Raw genomic sequence first — 22587 nt, 5'->3', positions numbered from 1 at the left:
CAGATGTAAAAAAGAAACAGAGTAACTCTTGGAAGCTGTTTTGAGTAATTTTTTGTGTGTTTGTATTTTCTGCATGCAAAGGAATCCCAGACTGCTCCTCCTCCTATGTCTGTATTCTGTGGATGTGTTTCTTATGTGTAAAATGATCAGCCTGGGGATTTACTGGCAAACAAGTTCTTCCCATTATTTGGTAGGTCACTTTTGAAGCAGTTACATTAAGGTGATGTAAGCCCTTAGCCCAGGTGGAAGGTAACTCTTATCAGCTGAAATATGTTAAATCCTAATTGCAGTCCTCTGCTTGTGCAAAAGGAAATGGATTAACATAAAGCATCATGCTGGTCAGTTGACCTAGAAGAGCTGAGAGGCTGTGATTTTTATATGCTACTGGTGTTTTCTGGCTGAAGCAGCATAACCTCAGCAACATGACGTTGTTTTTGCTTGTGACTGGGTGAGTAAATCTTTAAATGTGTAAGTAATAAACAGAAGAATAACAAAGGGAGAGTGGTGCTTTCCAGACTGTGTTTTAGATGAATACTCATAGGTCAATGTTTTGAAAGCTTCCCTATTTTGCAAATTATTTCACATGTAAATAGTAGCAAGCCAAATAATTTAAGTAAGGGATATCAGCAGGTGACTCAATCTGTCCATGTCTACTTATAGAGAAATATCACTGTATCTGAATTTATCAGCTCTCTGGGTCCGTGGGTGCTGCGAGCTCTGAGCTCTGGCCGCAAACCACAGGGTCTTATCCACTGCAGTCAATCCTAACCAACCTTTCCCTGGAAGGTTATAGGAGGGTTACGTTGGGTTCAAAGACAGGTAGTGTGGGTAACTAAGGCAGGTAAAAATCATAAACAAAGAGACTGAAAGTTGTACTTTATGCAGAATTTGTTTCTGGGTTTTTCTAAGCAGCTGTACTGAAGGGTAGTAGATATCGCAAGTAAACAGCCTTTCTGCTGGTATATGTGAAAGTACGCATGCTCTGGCTTCAGGCTCCGCTTCCTTCTACCTCTTCTCCCCTTGTGGAAGTGGAGAAGTAAAAAATGCAACTTCCATTTGATTTCTTTATCTGTGGCTTTCTCCTACAGGAACTGAACAGATTTTGACTTGGTTGCAGTAATAATACAGATTTTTTCTTTTTAAAAATTGTTTCCCTTTGGAGGAAGTTTCACAAGTGATTTTTTTCTACTTTGTGTCAAAAGTTGCTAATGCTAGCAATTTTGGAAGGGAACGAAACAGCAATTTCTGTGGATAAATAATGGCAACTGTAGAAATCCCTCGCTACTCGCTATAGGGCGAATGACTCATGTCGGACCTTCACGTTTCAGGTAGTTTTCCCTAATGCACTTTTACAGCGGAGTCATTCCAAGATGCACACGTTGAGACAGGGGTATTTGTGTATCGGTACAGACCCACCCCCAGAGGCGCCCCCCGCACAGGCGGAGCCGCGCTGCCCCCCCGGCTTGTGGCGCCGCCCGGCGGGGCACTGCGCGATGTCGCCGGCAGGTGGCGGTGTGGGGCCGGCGGCGGGCGGCCGCGGCGGGACGTGCCTGCGCCCCGGGCGAGTCCGGCGGGGGGCGCGGGGGGGTGGCTGGCTCCTTCTCCCCTTGGAACCTTGGTGAAGTTCGGTCGGCGGGCCGCGTCCCGCCGCGCTGCTGGGATGGAGTCCCGGCTGGGAGGCCAAAAAAAAAAAAAAAAAAATTGTCATGTCGACGCAAGGCAGCGCTTACCCCCGCCGGCCTTTCCCCCGCCTTGGGGGCCCGCAGCCCCCCGGTGCCGGTGCCGCCCAGCTGCAGCCCCTGCGGGCGGCAGGAGCCGCTCTGCCCGCCCCCATCGGCCGGGGCAGCGCAGGGCGGCTGGGGCAGGAGAGGGGGGCTCCGCGCCCCCAGCGGAGGTCGGGAGGATCCGCGAGGATCCAGGTAGATCCGGCTTTTACCGCTAACCGACAGCCACCAGCAGCAGGACGTCCGCCTCCTCCCTGCCTCCTTCCCTCCCTCCCTCCCTCCCTCGCTCCCTCCTCCCCCAGCTCGCTTCCTCCCTCCCCTGCCCCTCCGCGATGCGAGACGGGCCAAGCCGGTGCGCGCCAGGCAGCTGCGAGCTCCGCCAGGGGCGGACGGACCGCTTCCGTGCCGCAGGGTGACCGTTAGCCCGGCGGAGGCTCCCCCGGCCGGGACCGGCACCGGGGCCGGGGTCGGGCAGCTGCCCGGCGCCGCGGTGCCTGCCGGCGCGCCCCGCGGGGTGCGGGCGCGGGGGATGCGGAGCCGGCCGCGGCCCACCATGGGGGGCGGCCACTCCCACCGGGCGCCCGTCTTCGACGCGGACGAGGACGGTGAGTGCGGAGCTGTCCACGGTACCGCGCGGCGCCCTCGTGCCGCACCTCGGGGCCGCGCCCGCGCCCCTCGCGCTGCTCGCGGGAGCGAGCGGCGGCGGACCCGCTGCGGGGCGGGGGTGGTGGTGGGGGGGTGGGGGAGCCCACCTTGATGTCGCCGCTGTCGCCGATCGCGGGGGTGTTTGCTTTCAGCCGAGCTCGCCCGGAGCCCGGCGCACCCTCGCTCGGGTTTGGAGCACATGGCCGGTAACTTCACTCACGCGCCGGTGGATGGGCACCGTTCTGGAGCCGGGCAGCCGCTGCTTTTGTTCTCATTTATAGACTCTTTGCCCACCTGCCCATTTTAAATGGTGGTATCTCTCTCGGTCGGTATCCTTCCTCCGTCACCCTTACTTTCTGAAACTTTTTTTATTAGCCTGTTCTCTTACCCTGAGATTTCCCCCTCTGCCTAGATAGTATGTCATAAAGCATATCTTGGAATGTTTTTGGAAGGCAGTGGAAAACTTTGCACAAAAGATGGTTGTTCCTGCACTATTTATGCATTTTCATGTCACTTTCATACGTAGACCATATTTAACTGGAATTGTGTGAATGCATTTCAATTACAATCACTACTGGCTTTTGAAGCAAGCTGAACACAGCGCTCTTAGGAAGCAGATACTTGTAAATTATCAGTAGAAATGCTTTTAATGGTACTAATGGGATAGATGTTGTTGCCTACCTGGATGATGGGTGCTTAATTTTGAGTATATTCCTTTCCCAGAAATTTCCAACATATTTTATTCAGTTATTGAGCCTCGATAGACTATCATCACATTGTTTTGGCTTTCTGAGGTTCATAGCAAATAAAAACCATGTATGTACTTCCCTGTATGCTCAGGACACACGGAGAGATTGGCACTCTTTTCCTAATAGGGAGAAAACATATTAAATGCATGTAAAGTGCTTAAAACATGAATACACATTTACTTGCATTCAAGACACCATTATCATTCCATATTGCTTAACAAAGCTTGAAGAGATATTTGATGAGGTTTGGTTTGCAAGACTCCATTGTTTGTGTGGAGAATGGGACAGGTTATTTACTATTTGTGTATTGTGGTGCATTAGCTGTGATTTTCTGGAACTGATGCAAAATTTCAGTCATTTACCATAGATCATGCTATGTAAATGCAAGAGAGAAAGGACTCCCTACACATCTCGCCCAGATAAAATATTGATCATGCTCAATTAATGTTGTAAAGCTTGAGGTAACTCATCAAGAAATACCCAAGTGAAAGCACAGTGTTAAACTCGCCTAGACAGCCTAAGGTAAAAAAAGGAGCCACGCCTTTGCCTTTGTAAAACTTTTGATTGGGCTCTCTTGAGTTAGCTTTTTCCATGAATTACTTTTTTTCTTTTATGAGACAAAGCTGTGGTCAGTTTTTGAACGAAATAAAGTTCAATAGTAACTTACTGCAGAGTAAACTTCATGCCACTTAGCTCCTTTTCCCTCAGGAAAACATTTCTGTAATGCAGCCATTATTAATACCTAATTTGAAAAAAAAAAAAAAAAAAAGCACATAATGTAATTATGGATTTCTGTTAGATCATTATTTATTCTTTGACTGGGTTTCATTTGGTTTGTTCTGAGGTTTTTTCCCATTATGAATGTTCCTAGCATCATCTCTTTTTTTTCCCCTCTGAAGATGTCATGCTTAGCACAGCCATCTAGTTCAGAAGAGTCCATTGCTTTTGAAACAGTATTTCCTATATTACTTACAAGTTATTATTTAGGATGACATTTTCCCAAGTACCTGAATAATATAGAAAAATATCTCCTTCTTTGAAAATGTATTTTACATCATGTAATCCAAAATCAAGCTCTATTGCATATTTCCACTAGTAGGTAAAAGAATCAAAGTTCTCCGTAATATCAGACTTGATATGATTTTTTTTTTTTTTTAAAAAGGCAAAAGAGAAAATGTAGCAGGAAAAAGTAGATTTGTTTCTTGAGTTGGTATAATTTTGCTCAAGAATGACAATGCTTATCAATTCAAAGAGAACTGGAATAAAGGAGTTGTGTATGAATATGTAGGCATAGTAGAAACTAAGCTATTTAAGTGTATTGTGCATAATGTCACAGCTGCCTCTTAAAATGAGAAAAACAAGTAGAAAAAAGCATTGTCATTTTATGTTCATACATGTTAATGATGGATGTAGAATAAAACACAAATTTTGGAAGAAGAGGTTTAAAATCATCTATTGTCACTTTGTAAATCATAGAAAAAGCTAGTTACTCAGTGTATCATCACTTAACAAAGAAATAAATGGAAATAGTATACGAAGAGTACCCAGGTACCGCCTGACAAGCCTATAGAGTATCTGCTCTAGAACAGTTCATGCTTTCTAATGAGAACAGGTGTTGATCCATTGAGTAGATGTAAAAATTGTGAGTTGTATGTAGACTCCCTCCATGTTTAGGATAACTAAAAAATAATCCAGCCAGAAGGCTGGACTGCATGCTGTAAATCTCCAGTTATCGTGGACAGCATAATGCATCATTATCATACGCTGATATTTTTAAAGGCCATAGTGCATACCATTTTTAAACGAGCTATATTTATTCTCTATGTTCTATTTTTGATAGAAGGATCTTCCAGAACTTCATTCAATGAATGGTTAGGAACATCTGTTTTCTTGATTAAGTGATTCTTAACCTTTGCATAAAATTTATGTTTATTTCAACTTTTTTGTTAGCTTAAACAGCTCTCCACCCTCCATCAATACTCCAGCGCACAGATAGATACAAAAATGTCCCCCCTCATTCCTTGACTAGTAGTAAGAAAACCTCTTCTAGTTTTCTCTAATTTCTACTGCTTGTTCATTCCCTGTGTCCCTCATCTGCATGCATTTGAATATGCCTTGGTTACGCACAGATAACCTGAATTATACACATAATTGCAGGTGAGTTTTCACTGGGACCTTGTCCTGGAAACAGTACCACCTGATCCCTACTGGAAATAACTTTCCTGGTACAGCCTATAACCACGTACGCCCTCTTCATGGACGCATCATGTGGATAGTTCAATCACGTCACCCTGCAATCAGTTAGCCCACCAGTGCCTGTTCAGTAATTTCCACTGATAAGCTCCAATCTACAGCAGAACTTTGTGGTGTTCCTATGTACGTGGCCTTGCATTTTGCATGACTGAATTTCAGTCCATTTCTACTATTCATATTCCCAAAGATGATCACCCACTTCTTTCCTTGTGATGCTGATTCTCCATTACTTAACCGATGTTCTGTATTGTCACCACTCTCATCAGCTTCATGCCAGTTATCAAGTCTGCTGAATATTTTGTGTAAATATTCAGCTGGATCTTTTCCAGACTTCATCTCCTTTGCTGTTAAACCCTGTCAGTCTCATAATTCCCATTTCAAAATAACATATTTTCCTGTGTTACTGTTGTGGTTTAACCTCAGCTGGTGACTAAGCCCCACGCAGCCGCTTGCTCACTCCCCCGTGGTGGGATGGGGGAGAGAATCGGAAGAGTAAAAGTGAGAAAACTTGTGGGTTGAGATAAAGACAAGTTAATAGGTAAAGCAAAAGCTGCATGCACAAGCAAAGCAAAACAAGGGATTCATTCACCACTTCCCAGTGGCAGACAGGTTCAGCCACCCCCAGGAAAGCAGGGCTGCAGCACGGGTCATGGTTACCTGGGAAGACAAATGCCATCACTCCCAATGCCCTTCCTTCCTTGTTCTTCCCCCAGCTTATATATGCAGAGCATGGCATCCCACAGTATGGGATACCCCTTGGGTCAGGTGTGGCCAGCTGTCCTGGCTGTGTCCCCTCCCAACTCCTTGTGCCCTCCAGCCCACTCACTGCTGGGGTGGGGTGAGGAGCAGAAAATGGCTTGACTGTAAGCACTGCTCAGCAATAATGAAGACATCTCTGTACTACCAACACTGTTTTCAGCACATATTCAAAGCACCATACTAGTCACTGTGAAGAAAGTTAACTCTATCCCAGTCAGAACCAGCACATTCTCACCTTGTTCAGCTTTGCTTATACTTTTTTATATATTGCTTCACCAAAATTAAGAAAAATGAAATCTAAGCCAACTCTACTATCTACAAAACACTTTTCCTTGATGAAAAACTTATCTCGTTACCCTTGCACAACAACTCCCAGTAAATATATACTATTTTTTTTTAAATGCCTATGTTAAAGCACAATGACAGCTAGGAAAATCCAGTGAACAGTCTTTTGTTTGCTTCAAGCTTATACTCTGGCTAAAGAAGTTGAATGGAAAAATAGATTTCTTCCTTGATTTTTTTTTTTTTTTAATTGCTGTATAGGTTGGATAGACAACTAGGTCTGGTGTAGCAGCTTCATTACTGCTAATCAAACCTAGGTAGGTGGCATGGAACTGTAACATTTCTTCAGGCACTTACGAAGTCTTTTCAAGCTAGGTACTACACTAATTGTGTAGTCAATTCAGCAGTCAGGTGAAAGCAAAACAGTTTCATTTTGATTAACATTGCTGAAGTAAAGGAACATTGACTTTCTTTACCTCAAATACTTCCTCTTCTCATAGCAACTATCTTCTCCTGAATGTGTGTATCCAGTGCTAAGATCAGGAGAGAAAAGCAGTATATTTTTCCTCACATTTAACTCTTCAGAAACAACAGGAAGTTCATAAGAATGGCAATAGAAGGGTGAGGGGAATATTCACTGCTGGTAAATGTTATTTGCAAATTCCCAGTAAGTATCATAAGTAACAAATATGTTAGCAATAGCCTGGTGATTGTAAAGAGTATCTGTCATGTTGGATTTGCTTGACTGTGCTCTGTTAAAACTTCAATGATGTTTATCAGGTGAAAGTGAAATAGCAGAAAAGAGACATATAGAAAAGAGCTCGCTCAGGAGGTATTACTACTACCAAATAGTAATCGCTTATTTGCTTGTATTGTAGTGGAAGATACAGAGGAAAGGTTAAGAAACAGAAGTGTTTGAGGCTAGAAGTTGGTCCTGTGAAGTGATATGGCAGTTGGACTTGCTTATTTGGGGCTTAAAAAGTCAGTTTTGCTGAAGTTACTTTTAGAAACAAGTGCATGGAACTTTTAAAGAGCTTGTTTTTATTTTTGTAGTATGTGATTACATTTAAAGCATGTGTGGTTTTCCAAAGAGCTTCTCACCGAGCATCCTGAAGCTATAGCACTTGAGCACTCCTTTATGGAGGTCAGTGTGACGTGCTGTGCCTCAGTGCTGTAGTCTTGTATTAGAGAAATGAGGCAAAGCAACATGCCTTGGCTTATTTCTATATGGGCAGTCTCTGGGTCACTGTAGTGCTTATGTACGTACCTAAGTGCAAGGCAATGCTGAAGTTCCACTGCTTTGCCTGAATCATAAGGCTTTCTTCTGCTCTAGTGTCATAACTACAGAGCTCAATGGAAATGTTACGTACTAGAGAATATAGCATCCATCCTCTGGTGTTAAACTTTAAATTCGAAGTTGCAATTTAAACTTGATTTCTACCTCTCCTCTTTAGAAATCCTTCAGTGAAATGAAGGATTTGAAGTTGTTGGCAAGTTGCAGAAAGCATCGTTATTAAATGACCAGCCGCTGAAAAGACCATCTTGCACTAAAAGCATAAAAAATAGATACAGATTCTAAAAAAAAGGCCTGCAATTAATATGGATTCAGGTAGCTAAATTCAGAGCATAACGGCTGAGTTTATATCAAGTGCAGTGGAAGCTGAAGAACTATAAAATTGACACAGGGAAAAATGACACACAAAGGGTTTCACTTGGAACCAACTTAAAGCGATGGTTAAATGTCAAAATGAGGCAGATTTGAAATAGAGCATGCAGTGTCCAGTTGTTGTCAGCGATATGATGGTGCTCATCAGCCTGCTGCCACAAAGCTGGAATGGATAACCTCTGAGGCAGTGATGTAACAACTGCGAAGAACTCAAATCATGAAGCTAATAACATACTCTTTTCAAACTGTTTCACAAAACACAGCCCTACAGAGCAGTTAAATAAAGGGTTTGGAATCTAAATACCATTTGTTAGTGAAAGTAACAAATATAGGGTAGGATTAATATTTCTGCTGGGTTTTTGATTTGTTCATGTAAATTCTATGGTGTGTTACGTAGCATTTTACTTTTTCCTTCAAAAAGATGAATATTCCAATTTCCTTTTAGAACTGGATTGGGGAAGAATACTGCATTGTGACTTAAAAATTCTCCAAGGCAGTTCTGTATCAAAAAAGGGATAACATGGCTGTTGAAGGCATTATTTTATGCTGGGTATCAAGGTTTTAGATAAACAAGATCCAGACCAATGGATTTTAATTTTTTTTATGACCATATTGAATTAGATAGTTTTATTTTCCATTTACTGAACTTTAGACGTGAAGTTATCATGTGTAGTGCAAGACATTTCATAAACCCTAATGCCAGTGTATGTACAAACACAGAACAAAATAGTGATCAGTGTCAAGCTTGTGGTTTTGGCATGATGTGAGAGAGTAGGAGAATGTAGACAGAAAGGAGGGCACAGAAGAACAGTATGGTAATTCTGGGCAGTCACAGAGGTACCGACTACCAAACTGTTGTCAAGAGTTTTTGTGGTCTGTGCCAAAGGAGATTCAGAAGGAATATCATGTCATTGCAACCACCATTACCGCTTAATGTAAGCCTATGTAGAGCTGGTGCTGAATTTGCTGTTGTACTTGTGAATGCTGTACACATCTGTATATGTAAGCTTCCCTGCAACAGGAAAAACTAAAAGATTATTGTCCTGCAAAGATCAAAAACTTGTTCTAGCAACAACAGTTGTTTTCTTAACTAAATCATATTCTGAAGTTTCTTGGACTCGGTCACAATTCAGCATGAATAAAAACTACAGGGTGTTCGCAGAAACAGAAGAGGTGAATGTCTTGATTTTTTTCTCCTTATGTTAAAGTGGTACAAAGCTGGTTTATTCTCTGGGGTTGAGTCTCAAAGACATTAACTGTTTTGAAGAATAACACTGTCTTTTATTTGTCTGCATTTGTTCCTGGGAAAACTATCAAAAATGCCTGTTGATATCACACAGTATCTGCAGATGAGCACTGGTGGGGCCCAGGATACCTACACCTCCTCAGTACAGGAGGAGGATGAGTGTTAATATGTTACTCAGGACCTAGAACTGACTCTCTTAATACAGTATTTCATGTAACATCCTTTGACTTAATTTTAAGCTCTTAGAAATGAACATTGTACTGTAAAAACGATACATCATGTGGATACAGTAAAACATTATGCTATACACTTCAAGTTCTTACTCTGTTTAACGTAGTAGGTGGGCTTTTATTGTATTTCCTTTATGCAAAAGGTTGTGGGGTTTTTTTTTTTTGGTAGACACTAATACTGTACCTTTATAAAACACAAATTTCTGGAGAAAAGAGGAAAGAACAAAGGCATCTGTTGCTTCACTGGTGAGTACTACCAGGCTTTCCCTTTCAGATTCCTAACCTACCAGAATCTGAAAAATATAATGAAAGTGCAGGATGTCTTCTGCACAGGATCTGTGCAACCAGTTTTCAGGTTGTCCTCAGGAAAATTTTAGTGTTAGTTATTGTTCCTTTTAGGCAGTCAGCATTTATCTGAAGTGTCCAGCAAGAAGAGACTTTAAGAGTAGGGGTGTACTTTTGTATCACAGAAGTAAGGACTTTCTTCCTTTTGTTCCCAAATAAGTAATTTTCTACCCCAATAACCAGAAGACTTGTTTACGCTGTAATAATTTCTCATCTGATCAGTTTGACCTCATCTTTAACTTCCTTGATTTCCACATTGACTCTTATCAACATGTAGTTTTTCATAAGTAAATGAAAGTCTGAACAGACAGGATAGGATTTTTGAGGCAATTGGACAGTTCTGTTTTTAACCATGGATAATTTGAACTCTGTAAAAATGTTTGTAAAAATCTGATGTCTCCTCTTAAATCACTGCCTCAGTTCTGGAGGCTGTCAATTCTCTGTATTTTCCAATCTGGCATTCTTCATCTCAGGAAACCTGGCAGTATGCAACTAAGGAAAGCTTACTGGAGATGTGATGCTTAGGGACGTGGTTTAGTGGTGTATTTGACAGTGTTAGATTTATGGTTGCACTCAGTGATCCTAAAGGTCTTTTCCAACTTAAATGGTTCTATGAGTCTATCATTCTACGAGTTCAGTTTATTTCACTTGTATTCAGTCCATCGGGGTTCTTTTTTCAGTTTTGCACATCATCAGTTTCTGCTATAACTAATGGAAGATTCTTTCTATGTCTAGTTTTTCTCCTACAGCCCTTTTCTATGATCTCTGTCACAGTCTTGACATGAAAATAACAGATTCTGTAACACTTATTCTTAGAAATGTTGTACTCTATTTTCTGACGTGGTTAAGTGCAATATAGACACATAACTAACTTTCATTCATTCCATAATTAAGAAAAAGGCATTTTCCTTTTAAATTGAAGGAACCCTCATTAGAAAGCATTACTAGAGATGGTGTCAGCCTGTTATGCAGGCTTTAATGATAACTAAACATAATTGATGAATCTGAAATTTATTTCTCAAATTTTATGTCCCCATAAATATTTTCTACATATTGTATCTTAATATAAAAGTCTGTATTTTATATTTCATTAATCCTTTTCTGCCTTTTTCTATTTTGAAGATGTTTATTTTGACTGTATTAATCAAATCTACCCTACAGTTTTTTTTATCTGACTCAAATTGAAATATGAATTAAATTGGTGTGTTTTAGTTTCCTATTCCTATCTGGCAATATTTTCTTGCATTTAAGTTTATTTCCACATTCCCTTTATATCTTTTTTTAACATTATTATAATTCCCATTCTTTGAAGTTTGGAAACTTTTAGATACATTCTACAGCTGATGTACTCTTTGGTCCTTTCATTTTTAGCTTGGTTTGATAGTGAATGAAATAGAGCACTGGCTTTGTCATTGTATTCTATCACCACTATGTGTAAGAAAGACTGTTGTGTTAAGTAAGATAAATGTACTACGAGGCAATGTACTGCAATGGACAAAAATTTTTTTCCTTCTTTTTCCTACTTTTGCAGTGATAAGGAAACACCTGCTGTTCCTTATTTAAGATCTAAAAATGCAAACTGAGTTAATCCTTCCAGTAATTACTATTTTATTTTGAGATTGTTCTGCCTCCCTTGCTGAGTGATAACTGTTCTTAGCTACCCTGTTAGAACAGAGATGCAATATAATCACAAAATCACCGTTAGCCTCCTGAGTGTCCTTCACACCTTTCTGAAACTGTCCTCTGCTTACCCCTGCATTGTTTTCACATGGTGTGTTATGAAAATTGTTCTTGTGCCTTTGGGCGTTTAGATAAGTCTTTGTCCAAGCTGTAAAGCTTGCAAACTTTTTTGGGGCAATACCACATCTTAGGCACTGAGATCTGCTACACAAAGCTTGAAGTCAAAGAACAAAAGCTAATCAAAAGAACCTTCCTGAGAAGTAGGGAAAAGTCATTATTTGAAGTCCAGCTTCACATTTCACTGTTTTAGCATATGAAAACTACAGAGATTCCTACACAATCTTAAGTGCAGGGTATTGCTGTAAAACAGAGTTAGCCTTCACTGAGATTGGTTTGGATATAAAGGGAGGAACAGGCTAGCCAGAAGTCTTCTGTAGATTCATGAGATTCTTCTCTGTCCGGTGTTGGCATGTGATTTCTTAGCAAGTGTGCTGATTATGCCATAATTTCCCACTCTTTTCCAGGCCAGTGACATGTCTTTGAGGTCATTTGCTTGAGTTTTAAGCTAAACTATTCAACTAGACTGTTTTACGGTGCAAATCATAATAGCAGAGAAAAAACTTTAGAAAAAGTAATAAATTTTTAGTGTGAAGTTCTTTCCAAAAATCTCAGTGTTGAAAGACTTTTCTTGCAGGATTCATTGATCTTCTGTTAAACAAAAACTTTAAATGCTGGGAGATTTTGTTAGAAAAGAGTCAGGGAGTAGAGAACTTTTCCTGTTGATCCAAACTTTCAGCAGAGCAATCCTTGTTCTTTTGGAGTTGGGGATCTCTGCTGATGAAGGGCGGGAGAGAGCAGCTGGAGGATAGCTGCCGGGGTAGCTGCTGGCTGTGTCTGTGGGAGGCTGGACATGCAAGTGGAGCTTGTCTGGTGGCTGGGCAAATTCTGGCTGTTGCTAGGATAGCATCTTCTCTCTAAATGGCTTTTCACAAGGCTTTTTGGAGAGTGAGGAGAGGTTATGTCTGCTGTTTAGAAAAGATTAAGTGACATGTGGCGGTGAAGAGATACTGTGTTTTCAGTGGTTTCAAGCACTTATGCTGAGTGCTGCCCTGACTTCAGATTTTAATTCTCCTGAGCCAGAAGCCATCTATCTCACAAGTGTTGGAGGGAGCACAGGCACGGATTCTAAATGCGTTAATAGAAAGCAACTCTTTCAGTGGAGTTGCTGTCCCTTACAGAGAAAAGATTCTGATTATGGCATTCAGTTTTCTCACTGTTTCTAGTGAAATGCAGAGAATTGGAATGCCTCTCTGGGCTACAGATGCTAATGAGTAATTAGAGGCTCAGCTCTCAACCTCCTAACCTTCCTCTGCTAGATAGATCATACACATATTATGATCCACAGACATATGTGGATCACTGATGTCCTGATGTTTCAAGTGACAGAATACCCTGGATACTGCAAAGAACCTCCTGCAGTGCTACATTCCAATTTGGAAAAGAAAAATACAGCCTAGCAGGAAAGACTGCTGACTACTTCTTCTAGTCTTTGGAGATACAAAGCTGATTTTAGTCCTTTTTTTCACCTGTATTTGTTGATTAAGATAACAAGAAAAAAAAAAAAAAAGGCTAGATCTGGTGGTGGGAAATAAACTTTTTTTTTTCTGTTTTGAAAGCTTTGCATTCTGCACTGTGAAAAAACCAAGGCTGTTTTATATGGATAGATAATTTTATACATACCTTACTCTCATAGAAACAAACCCAGTGTATGTGGTAGGGAACTGTAGAACTGAGTCACCAATATTCACTATTTTCATTTAACATCTATAATTAAATTTATTTGATATTATATTTCTGTGATTATACTGACTGGATATAAACACATTTAATACCACCGAATGTTTCAGGCATTAAGACTAGCAAACCTTCTGCTACGTTGAGCAATTTTACCCTCTGCAGTTCACTACTTGTTTGTGTTTTGCACCTAGTAACTTCTGTTATTAAAATTGGAAGATATGTTCTTTCCTTTAATATTTGTCAACTACTCATGCTGTATATCTAACGTATCTTTTTATTTATTCCTGGTGTGTGGTGGTATAAGGTAAATCTTCATAAGTTAAGTTGTGGCTTAGAGAGTCTCTTACCTGCTGTTAATGCCCACCCCCAGCCATAACCTGGGAACTGTGGCTGGTTTGAAGTCCTCCCCCTCCCCTCAATCACCTCTGTGCCAGCTGACAAGAAAGCCTAGGAATGGAGATGAGTTGGATTTGGTTTGTTTTGTGAGTGTTTGCTTTGCTTGAAATCTTTAATGTTTCACTCCTAATCTTAGCTGTGGGTAAGATAAAGACCCTGTTTTCCTTACTCATATTTACTGCTTTCAGAAATATGTGGTCCTACCAGCTTTGGTGTAATTGCTTGTGGTGTGTACATAAGCATACTTTCATCAGGCTGGAACTACCTTTATTTCATCACCGGAAGGATTTCCCAGAGGCAAGTAGTGCAATAATCGGAGAATAAGTCATCAGTTCCAAGTAAAAAACCTCCTGCAGTGAGGTGGCCATTGTACGTACAGCACTCAACCCATCTCTTTCAGTCCCAGTAGCAAAACTACCAATTCCATCATTAAATATTTATCTGTAAACATTGAGATGAAGAAATTTGCATTGCACTGAAATTCTGCAAGTTTTTGTATGAATTGCATATCACTGCGTTTTGGTTTAACCCCAGCCAGTAACTAAGTGCCACGCAGCCGCTCGCTCACTCCCCCCTCGCCCAGAGGGATGGGGAGGATAATCAGAAAGGAGTGTAAAACTTGAGGGTTGAGATAAGAACAATTTAATAATTGAAATAAAATAAACCCCCAATAATAACATTTATAATTAAAAGGAGGGAGAAAGGGAGAGGAATGAAATCCAAAGGGAAGGGAGAAAAGAAACCAAGTGATGCACAATAAAATTGCTCACCACCTGCTGACAGATGCCCAGCCAGTCCCCGAGCAGTGATCAGCTGGCCCTGGCAACTCCCCCGGTTTATATACTGAGCATGACATCCCGTGCTATGGAATATCCCTTTGGCCAGTTTGGGTCAGCTATCATGGCTGTGTCCCTTCCCAGTTTCTTGTGTCCCTCCAGTCCTCTCCCTGTCAGGGCCTGAGAAACTAAAAAGTCCTTGACTTAGTACAAACATTAACCAGAAACATCAGTGTGCCATCAGTGTGGTTCTCACACCAAATCCAAAAGGCAGCACTGCACCAGCTACTAAGAAGAAAATTAACTATCCCAGCTAAACCCAGGACAAGTTGTTACTATCAGGGCTTTTTTTCTACTCTTTCTACACACCCTGAAGGAAAATAGTCACAAGAATTGGTGTATGGTGCTTTAATGTTAACTAAAAACTCAGGATATTGCTTCAATGGAAGCTGGGAAAAATCGATTATGTTGGATAAACAGAAGTGTGGTCTAGAACATGTAGGTACAAAACCTTGGGGAGATCTGCTTTTATTGCAAAATGGCACACAGAGTGAAGTGATTCTTATGAGGTTAAATGATTCACACAATGAAATGGCAAGAATCCTAGCTAGAATCAAAAAGCAGCACCTTTTTGGCTCCAGACAGCTAAAAAAAACAGAATTCTAAAGCTAGGTTCAGGTCAGTTCCTCTGGAACCTCAGAGCTTTGGATTTGAGGTTCCATCCCTAAAATAGATTTTTTTTTTTTTTTTTCAGAAATATAACCATTTTTAAAATTTATGAGACCTATGGGTAAGATGCAACTTGAGTGCTGAAGTCCGTACTGAAAGTCACTTAATTGCAGAGGATGGATAACTACGGGTGGGCTAATGGGTGAAGTTAATGGAGGAGGTCCGCCCTCTTAGAAGTCAGCTGTTTCATTGGAAGAGTTGATGGAAATCTGATTAGTATAAGAGGTGTCTAGCTTCTGCTGGACTCTGAGGTGCTTCTTTGTGGCTGGGCAGTAATGGAATATTGCACCAATTTAATTAAACATTGCCTTTTTCCATGATGAGAGGCATCTTTTCCTGTTTCCAGTCCCCATTCTACCCTCAGGTACTGCTGTGCGACCTTACCACCCACGGCTGCATCCCACTGCTGTGAAACCGTGGCCCAGGTTCTAGCTCTGGGAATGCCACCATGCAGCAGGAGTGGGCAGACTGCAGCTGCTCTGTCCCCAAGCCAGGCTACCAGAGCAGGTCACTGATACAAGTGGGGTCAACCAAGAGTCTGGATGGTAGTTGAGGTACATGGCCAGGCGCAGTCATACCTGCAGTCTAGTTCAGGTGAGGACTGAGCTGATACGCATCTCAGAAGAGCCATGAGGAGCCTTGTGGGACCTGCCATGGCTTTGCTGATCTGCGCTTCGTGGCTCAGTCTCATTTCATAGCAGCCTGATCCAGGTCTGAGCTGCAATGGGGCTCCTGAGCCCATGGGCATCTTGGTGGTGGTGGGGCAGGGAAGTTGGTCATTACCAGCAAGGCCAGTTAGTGCTCTCAGAGCCCTGAGAGGTGCTGGTTGTTTTCCACATTGATAGCTGGGGCTTTTTTGATGAGGAAGAGCCACAAGACACAAATGCCTGAACATCTTCAGAAATAATCTTAAAATATTTTTGAAATCCTTGCAATTTCAATACTATTTTCAAATCTCAAAAGATAAACTGGACCTTGACAGCCATGTTTACAATCCACAGGTTTGCTTGCTTCTTTTGAAAGGTTTTCCTGGAGCAACATCACTGCTATCAGACTGATGAGCTTTAATCTTACAATGACAAATGAAAAACAAGCCTATGGCTCTGCACTTCAGGCACCGTTCTGCTACAAGTTAGAACTGGCATCATTCATTTGAAGCCCATGGCATTGGTTTAAAAGCACTAAATGGGAGGCAATCCCAACTGAAATGTGAATCTTTCTGACCCTTTAGTGTCCTTATTTGCCCCCAGTATTTAACTTGTAGTTGTGGTTAAAAATAGAAGAGACAGTTCTTCCAGGTCTGATTTTGGAGACAGACTCATCATCTCTTAGGATCTGAATTTAGAAGAAAAAGAGGAGAACAACTCATACTTTGTCTAGTTGTTCGGGTAAAATCCTATCCACATGGTTCCCTAGCCTCCCACTAACGTAGCACCAAGACTCACTTTCTGAAATCCTGCTCTGTAAGAACAGTGCTATCGGAGCCACTGCCCAAAGGAGCCTAAAGCAAAGAGGTTTCTTTAGCTCCCCCTGGCATGTTTGGCATTATAGAGGCTTCCATGTGGATAAGGTTACTGATGGCTCACTAAGGATTTTGTTGGTAACTTCATTTAAAGAATTTTCCTCCACCTGGGCCATATCTCTGGTGAATTTTATTGTAGGAAAAAACCAGGTTGGTCCACTGAAATTTGACATTTTATTCCCATAGCAACTTCTCTGAGAGCCTTCCAGTTCAGTTATTAATGAGGTTATTCTCATAGTATAACCTCACCTCACCACCTGAGGGAGGTGAATATTCCCACTTTCTAGCTGACAAAGATGCTTCATAGTCTGTTATGTGTTTCCAGATCTCACAGGGAAGTCTATTACAGTTAAAGTGGAATTTAGACTTTCTGCATTTTAGCAATACATTTTCGCAAGGAGTATCTTTTCTGTTGGACATACCTGTCAACCTGCTTCTCTTTGCAATTGATTTCAGAGATCCTTTTTGTCAGCTCATTTGTAAGCAAGCAACATGGTCAATCAGAAACTCCTTTCTCAACAAAAGGAAGCTAGGTTTTATCACTTACAAAAGGTCTTGGAGACATTTTACATTTCAGCAGATCCTGAAACTTATCTCCCTAGTTTCAATGTCAAGTTTGCCTTTAGAAAGATCTATGAACAGCATGGAGACTCGCAAAGGCTTCCTTGCTACTCACTGGCTGTAATAAGGTCTAATACAGCAATTCAACAATTGCTCCCTGACAACTTTTGATGTTTCCAGTGTTGCTACTAAGTTAATAGAATTTTTTTGAATCAAAGCTCTGTCCTGTTGCAAAACAAAACTGATTTTGTAGCAATAAAAAGGGATCTTTCATTAAAACTTTTACTGATTTAAATATATGAAAAAGAAATTCACTGACTTGTGAGTTTATAATAGTAAAATTTTATGAATTACTGCTTTATAATAGGATACATGGATGAGTGATTAAGATGATATCAGAACTTCCAATTACTTTCCACTAAAACTAATGCAAAAGAAACCTTTCTACTAGAAAATAGGTTACCCAAATGCTATACACTAACAGAACATAGATGCAGATAAATCAGTTGCAAAACCCCTCTGTTATGGTAAACTAACCTATGCTTATCCTGAAGATTTGACACTAACTAAATCCTAATCCTTTTCACATGGCAATGAGGTCAGGACTATGGACTTAAGTTATTTGTATTATTTTCCAAAGTACCCAACCTAATAACAACGTAATCATTTCGGTTCTTCATGTCACATAGCTTCAGTACCAGCCTAACTGAAGAAAGAATCATTTGCTTTCATGTAGCCAGTCACAATCAATCCTGTGCACAAGAAGTGAACATCTCTACAACTCTGATGTGAAACCATTTCCAATTACCACAAAATAATTTTTGCCTTTAGTTTTGTGTGGTCACCCAGGGTCTGGCCTTTGACAGACACCAATGATAGCTATTTAGCAAAGCTGACAATTTTTACAACATTTCAGTCCCTCCAGAGGAACATCTGATGACATTTTTCATAGCACTGAATTATACACTAATATGCAAAATCCCTGTTCAGTCATTACAGGCTTTTCACAACGATCTGGGGCAAGCGCTGCTTGTTGAAAAATAGTAGTAGATCTAGCAGTGCAAATTCCTTTCACTTTTCTGTTAAACCTAAAAGTGAAAGCTCCTGTATTTGAAGTCTAATTATCTTTTTAGCTTAATCTATGGATGATTAACCAGTCATCATAATAGAAGACTAATGAGATGTTGAGAAGGGCTGCTTTAAAATAATGTTCTTGCTCTTAGACTATGGTACCACATTACTGTTTTCAGACAGATCAGATCAGTGTTCCTCCACCTCCATGGGCATGGAAGTAGCATTAGAAGAATGTCTTGTCCTTGTCTGTGGTTGCCTTGCAAGTGATCAGCTCTGCACAGATCTCTCTTCTTAGTTACAGTCTGATCGAGTCTACAGCTATAGTTCTACACCTTTCAAACTTCTTGATGCCTTTTGGTTTAGATGACATCCTGGGGCAGGAATTATTATAAATTGAATTGCATCTTTCCAGAGTTGCCTCCATTCATGCTTGCCACTACTGTATTTTGTCTCCCTTTCCTTTTAAGCTGTCTCAGTTGCTGCTATTTTAAATCTTAGGTACCCGTCAAGGGAGCTTCATCTCGGTTATTGCCTGTGCCATTAGTCATCACTGGGATTTCTGAAGACCTTACATTATCCCCCTGAATGACAAGTAAAACATATCATTCTCTGTGCTAATTTTTGCAGCTGACATCATCACTGGTGATGTTAAACAGATAGTCATTCTTTCCTGTTTTACACTGCACTGCCCATGAGGACGTGCTATGAGCTGTGGCTTGATCCCTACTAGATTGTCTAGCTGACTTTTTGCAATGACAGCACACATTTCATGTTCCTTGTATTTTCTCTCTAGCTCTGCCAGCTCTATATGACCTTTTTTTGGTTTATTAATAAGAAACAATTTAAAATTCATTAGTTAGTAACTTTGTCTTCAAATAATAGCAGTTGTACTTAAGATTGCATTAGCCTAAATCTTTCTGGCATAGCATGTTTATTATTATTCCTGCTTATTTTCAGAAGGCTAATTGGTTGCCTTACTGGGCTTACCATCTAAGTCAAAAGACCTGCTTAGCATTTCAAATTTCTCTTTACCTTTGTCGCCTGTGCTCACTTATGCATGAGGAAAAAATGCAAGTATTAGAGCAAGCGTATTTTAATAGGACAGAGATCAGAGTTTGATCTTTACTTTGATATAAAACAATTTATGTAAAAGTAAAATACATAAACTCTGTACTAAAAAGTACTGTAACTCCCCTATGAAGGTGACTATCTCATTCTACTGCCCTTGAAACTAAACTTCTAACAAAACTAGCCTTGTAGTATACCATAAGGTGTCATGATTACCTTAATCCAGTGTGAAGGTCCAAGCTGCCACCAAAAGGGGTGCTTCTGCTCTCCTCCCTGTTCCAGCTGTCTGCAGTGTGCCAGAGATGGTGTCCCTGTGATGGCCTCATTTTCTTCTCAGGTTTTCAAAGAGCAAGTCTTTTACCTGGTTGACCATGTGCTCTTGTGATTGCATGACATGACAGGGATCATCAAGAAGGGCTAAAAAAGTGTCAGTGAGGTGGTCTTAGAGAGAAGTTCGTTGTGTGGTATAAGTCCTAAAGCATGCAAACTGTGCTCCTGATGCTGGGAAATCTAAGTATTTTTTTACTTCCTATCATTACTAGGCTGTCTGAAAACAGAAAAACTCTCCTGTGAAAAGGTAAAAAAGCAAAGCAAAAAGATGAGAAAGACCCCAAATCTAGATAATGTTATGTTTGCTTTCATTGGAGTTGAAATCAAATTCTTAATCAAAACATCAGAATTCATATTAATTTGTATCCTTCAGTTTAACATTATCTAAAAGAATGATTTTTTTCCCTCATCTCTTCCTACAGTTGCTCAAGCAAACTGTGGCAGGCAAACACCTGCTTTTAAATTTCTTTTTTCCAGCCCCCTCAGAGTATCTCTGTATGCCTCTGAAACAGAGTAATCTGTCTGAAGACCACAAAGGCAGCACACTAAACTCTGCAGTTCTGTTTTTTTTGTGGTTAAAGTTTGGACTAATTTTAAAGAGGTGTACATAAAGCCAAGAAAAATGACTTTATTTTTTAATCTAATGCTCCGAAGAAGGACTGTGGTGGAGTTATGCAGTCAGAAGAGCTCTTCTGATCAGTACAACTAACCTATGGCAGTAAAAGCTTATTTGTGCTCGATCCTTCAGAAACAAATAGCTAATTTCATCAAATCAGTATTAAAATTCTTGTGGAGCAAAACAACAGCCAAACATTCCCACACCTTCCACAGAGCAATAAACTTTTGTTTTTTCCCCAGGATAACAATCGCAACAGCCCTGCAGTCCCCGGAGCTTCTGGCAAAGCCCTCACTCAGTCTACCCCAGGGCAACCTTTCAGCAAAAACGAGTAACAGCGTTAGATCAAAAACTTGCTGCAGTTTACAGCTATAGGACTTCCTGTGCTAACTTCAATGGCTTGTTGACAAGTCTCTGCTACCTGTAAATCCCTCCCAGTGGCTCACAGAAGATGAAACCCACATCCCTCAAAGCACCAGGGCGAATTTGCTATAGGTTTTTTTTTTTTGGTGATGTATCTCACATTTCTGAGAAGAGGTCTTGAGATTGTAGGGTGGCACCAAGTACTTTCAGTTTAAACTTCTCTCAAAGAAAAGTTGTAGTGATTTGCATCTTGTTCTACTTGCCTAAGGAGCAAAATTTGTTTTACAGGTTTCAGGTAGCTGCTTGATGTATTTTTCAGACTTGATGCATTTAATGGCAGTATGATTTTATTTTGCCATATTAGAAGTGTAAAGACCTCTGCAGAGAAATTTTCATTTAATCGTGGGTTCCGATTCTTGTTTACCAAAGAGTTGCAGCTTCCTTGTGAATGCAAAATTTCATCTTCATTTCTTCTACAGCTTTTACAGAACAGTGCTAGAAAAGGAATTGTGTACTTCTACAGAATTAAAAGAGAAACAAGGTTTTAAGAATCAGTCCTAGCATCTTTCTCTTTAGCAGCTTGGTTGTTTCCAAATGTTACTTTTCTTTGGGATTTTGAATTTATTTCTGGTGTGGCAACACATGTCTCTTTGTTCAACAGTGTAAACCATTAGCTGATTCACCAAATTTTAAAAAAGTCTCTTTTTATAGGATTTTGGAAAATGGTAGATTGTTACAGTTCTTTCCAGTATTCATTCTAAATAATGCATTCAGAAAATTCCCTAGCCTTCTAGGAACTATCCCCTCTCTCTCTTTTAATGATATAATGGGAGGTGGATTTCACTGAATGTGGTGTAGAACTCCATGATGCTGGCACTGCTTTTGATGAACAAGCCATGCATCCTCTAAATACTCTGTGTATTTGGTGTGCAGCTAAATTGCATGTGAAGTACTACATTGTAGGAGGCTTAACATAAGGAAATAAGAATTTCTGTAATGCACCACAATAGATGTTATTTAGCCCACTCTTTTATCTGTGGTATTGGTTATTTGTTGATGGAGTATAGAAATAAGAGAGCTATAAAATGTTGGTTTTCCAGCACCTTAGTACTGAGGTTTTCTCCCCATTTGTGGCAACCGAAGGAAGAGGTTGCTTCCACTTCATCATGTTTGGAAGGTAAGATAAATAGGAGACAACAAGGATCTCTGTCAGTCAGTTTTGGGTTTTTTTTGAACAGACTTCCTCTGAATAACTTTTAATGGATAATTATTTTTTTTGCCAAACCAAAATGCCAGTATTTTCCTTTACAAAAATTAAACCTTCTAGTGGGAAAACAAAGCTGGTTTTGAAAGTTTGAATGGAATTAAAGTTTACCTTTCAAACTGATTTTATTTTCGGTCAATTCAAAGCTAGACTACACTTCTGTGGTATGACGCTTCTTCAAAAGTATTGCAAGCTGATGCTCCAATTCCTTTCTGTAGATCAAAATCTTGTACCTTTTTACATCTCCCATTATCTAACCACCTCTGAGTGGACAAAGTGTGCATAATAAAAACACCACCACCTCTGAGTAGACAAAGTGTGCATCATGCAAGCGCTATGGGTATACCTATATAACAGGAGATACAGTCCAGCCAACGACTTCATCTTATAGATGGACAGTGTCATCATCACAAGGAAACACAGTATAGTACTGAACTACTGTAAAAGAAATTGCTTTGGATTAATCAAGAAGTCTGAAATGAAAGTCTTTTGATAATACAGAAATGTTTCAC

At 40.5% G+C, this 22587-nt stretch overlaps 1 protein-coding gene across 7 annotated transcripts in view; it reads left to right on the top strand.

Annotated features, from left to right (window-relative positions):
* The first annotated feature begins 1523 nt into the window (after positions 1-1523).
* STK32B (serine/threonine kinase 32B) overlaps positions 1524-22587 on the top strand; it is a 180554-nt gene continuing 159490 nt past the window's right edge. For 3 of the 7 annotated variants that reach the window (XM_080373475.1, XM_080373474.1, XM_080373476.1), the window contains exon 1: positions 1524-1919. In XM_080373475.1, coding sequence (XP_080229601.1) covers positions 1661-1919 — 259 coding nt within the window. In that variant the 5' untranslated portion in view covers positions 1524-1660. The other 4 variants (XM_080373478.1, XM_080373477.1, XM_080373479.1 and 1 more) reach the window with 4 other exon arrangements.

The sequence above is a fragment of the Falco punctatus genome, assembly GCF_963210335.1.
Source record: "Falco punctatus genome assembly, chromosome: 1".
In the NCBI taxonomy this organism is placed as follows: Eukaryota; Metazoa; Chordata; class Aves; order Falconiformes; family Falconidae; genus Falco; species Falco punctatus.
This window is presented reverse-complemented; position numbering and strand designations above follow the sequence as displayed.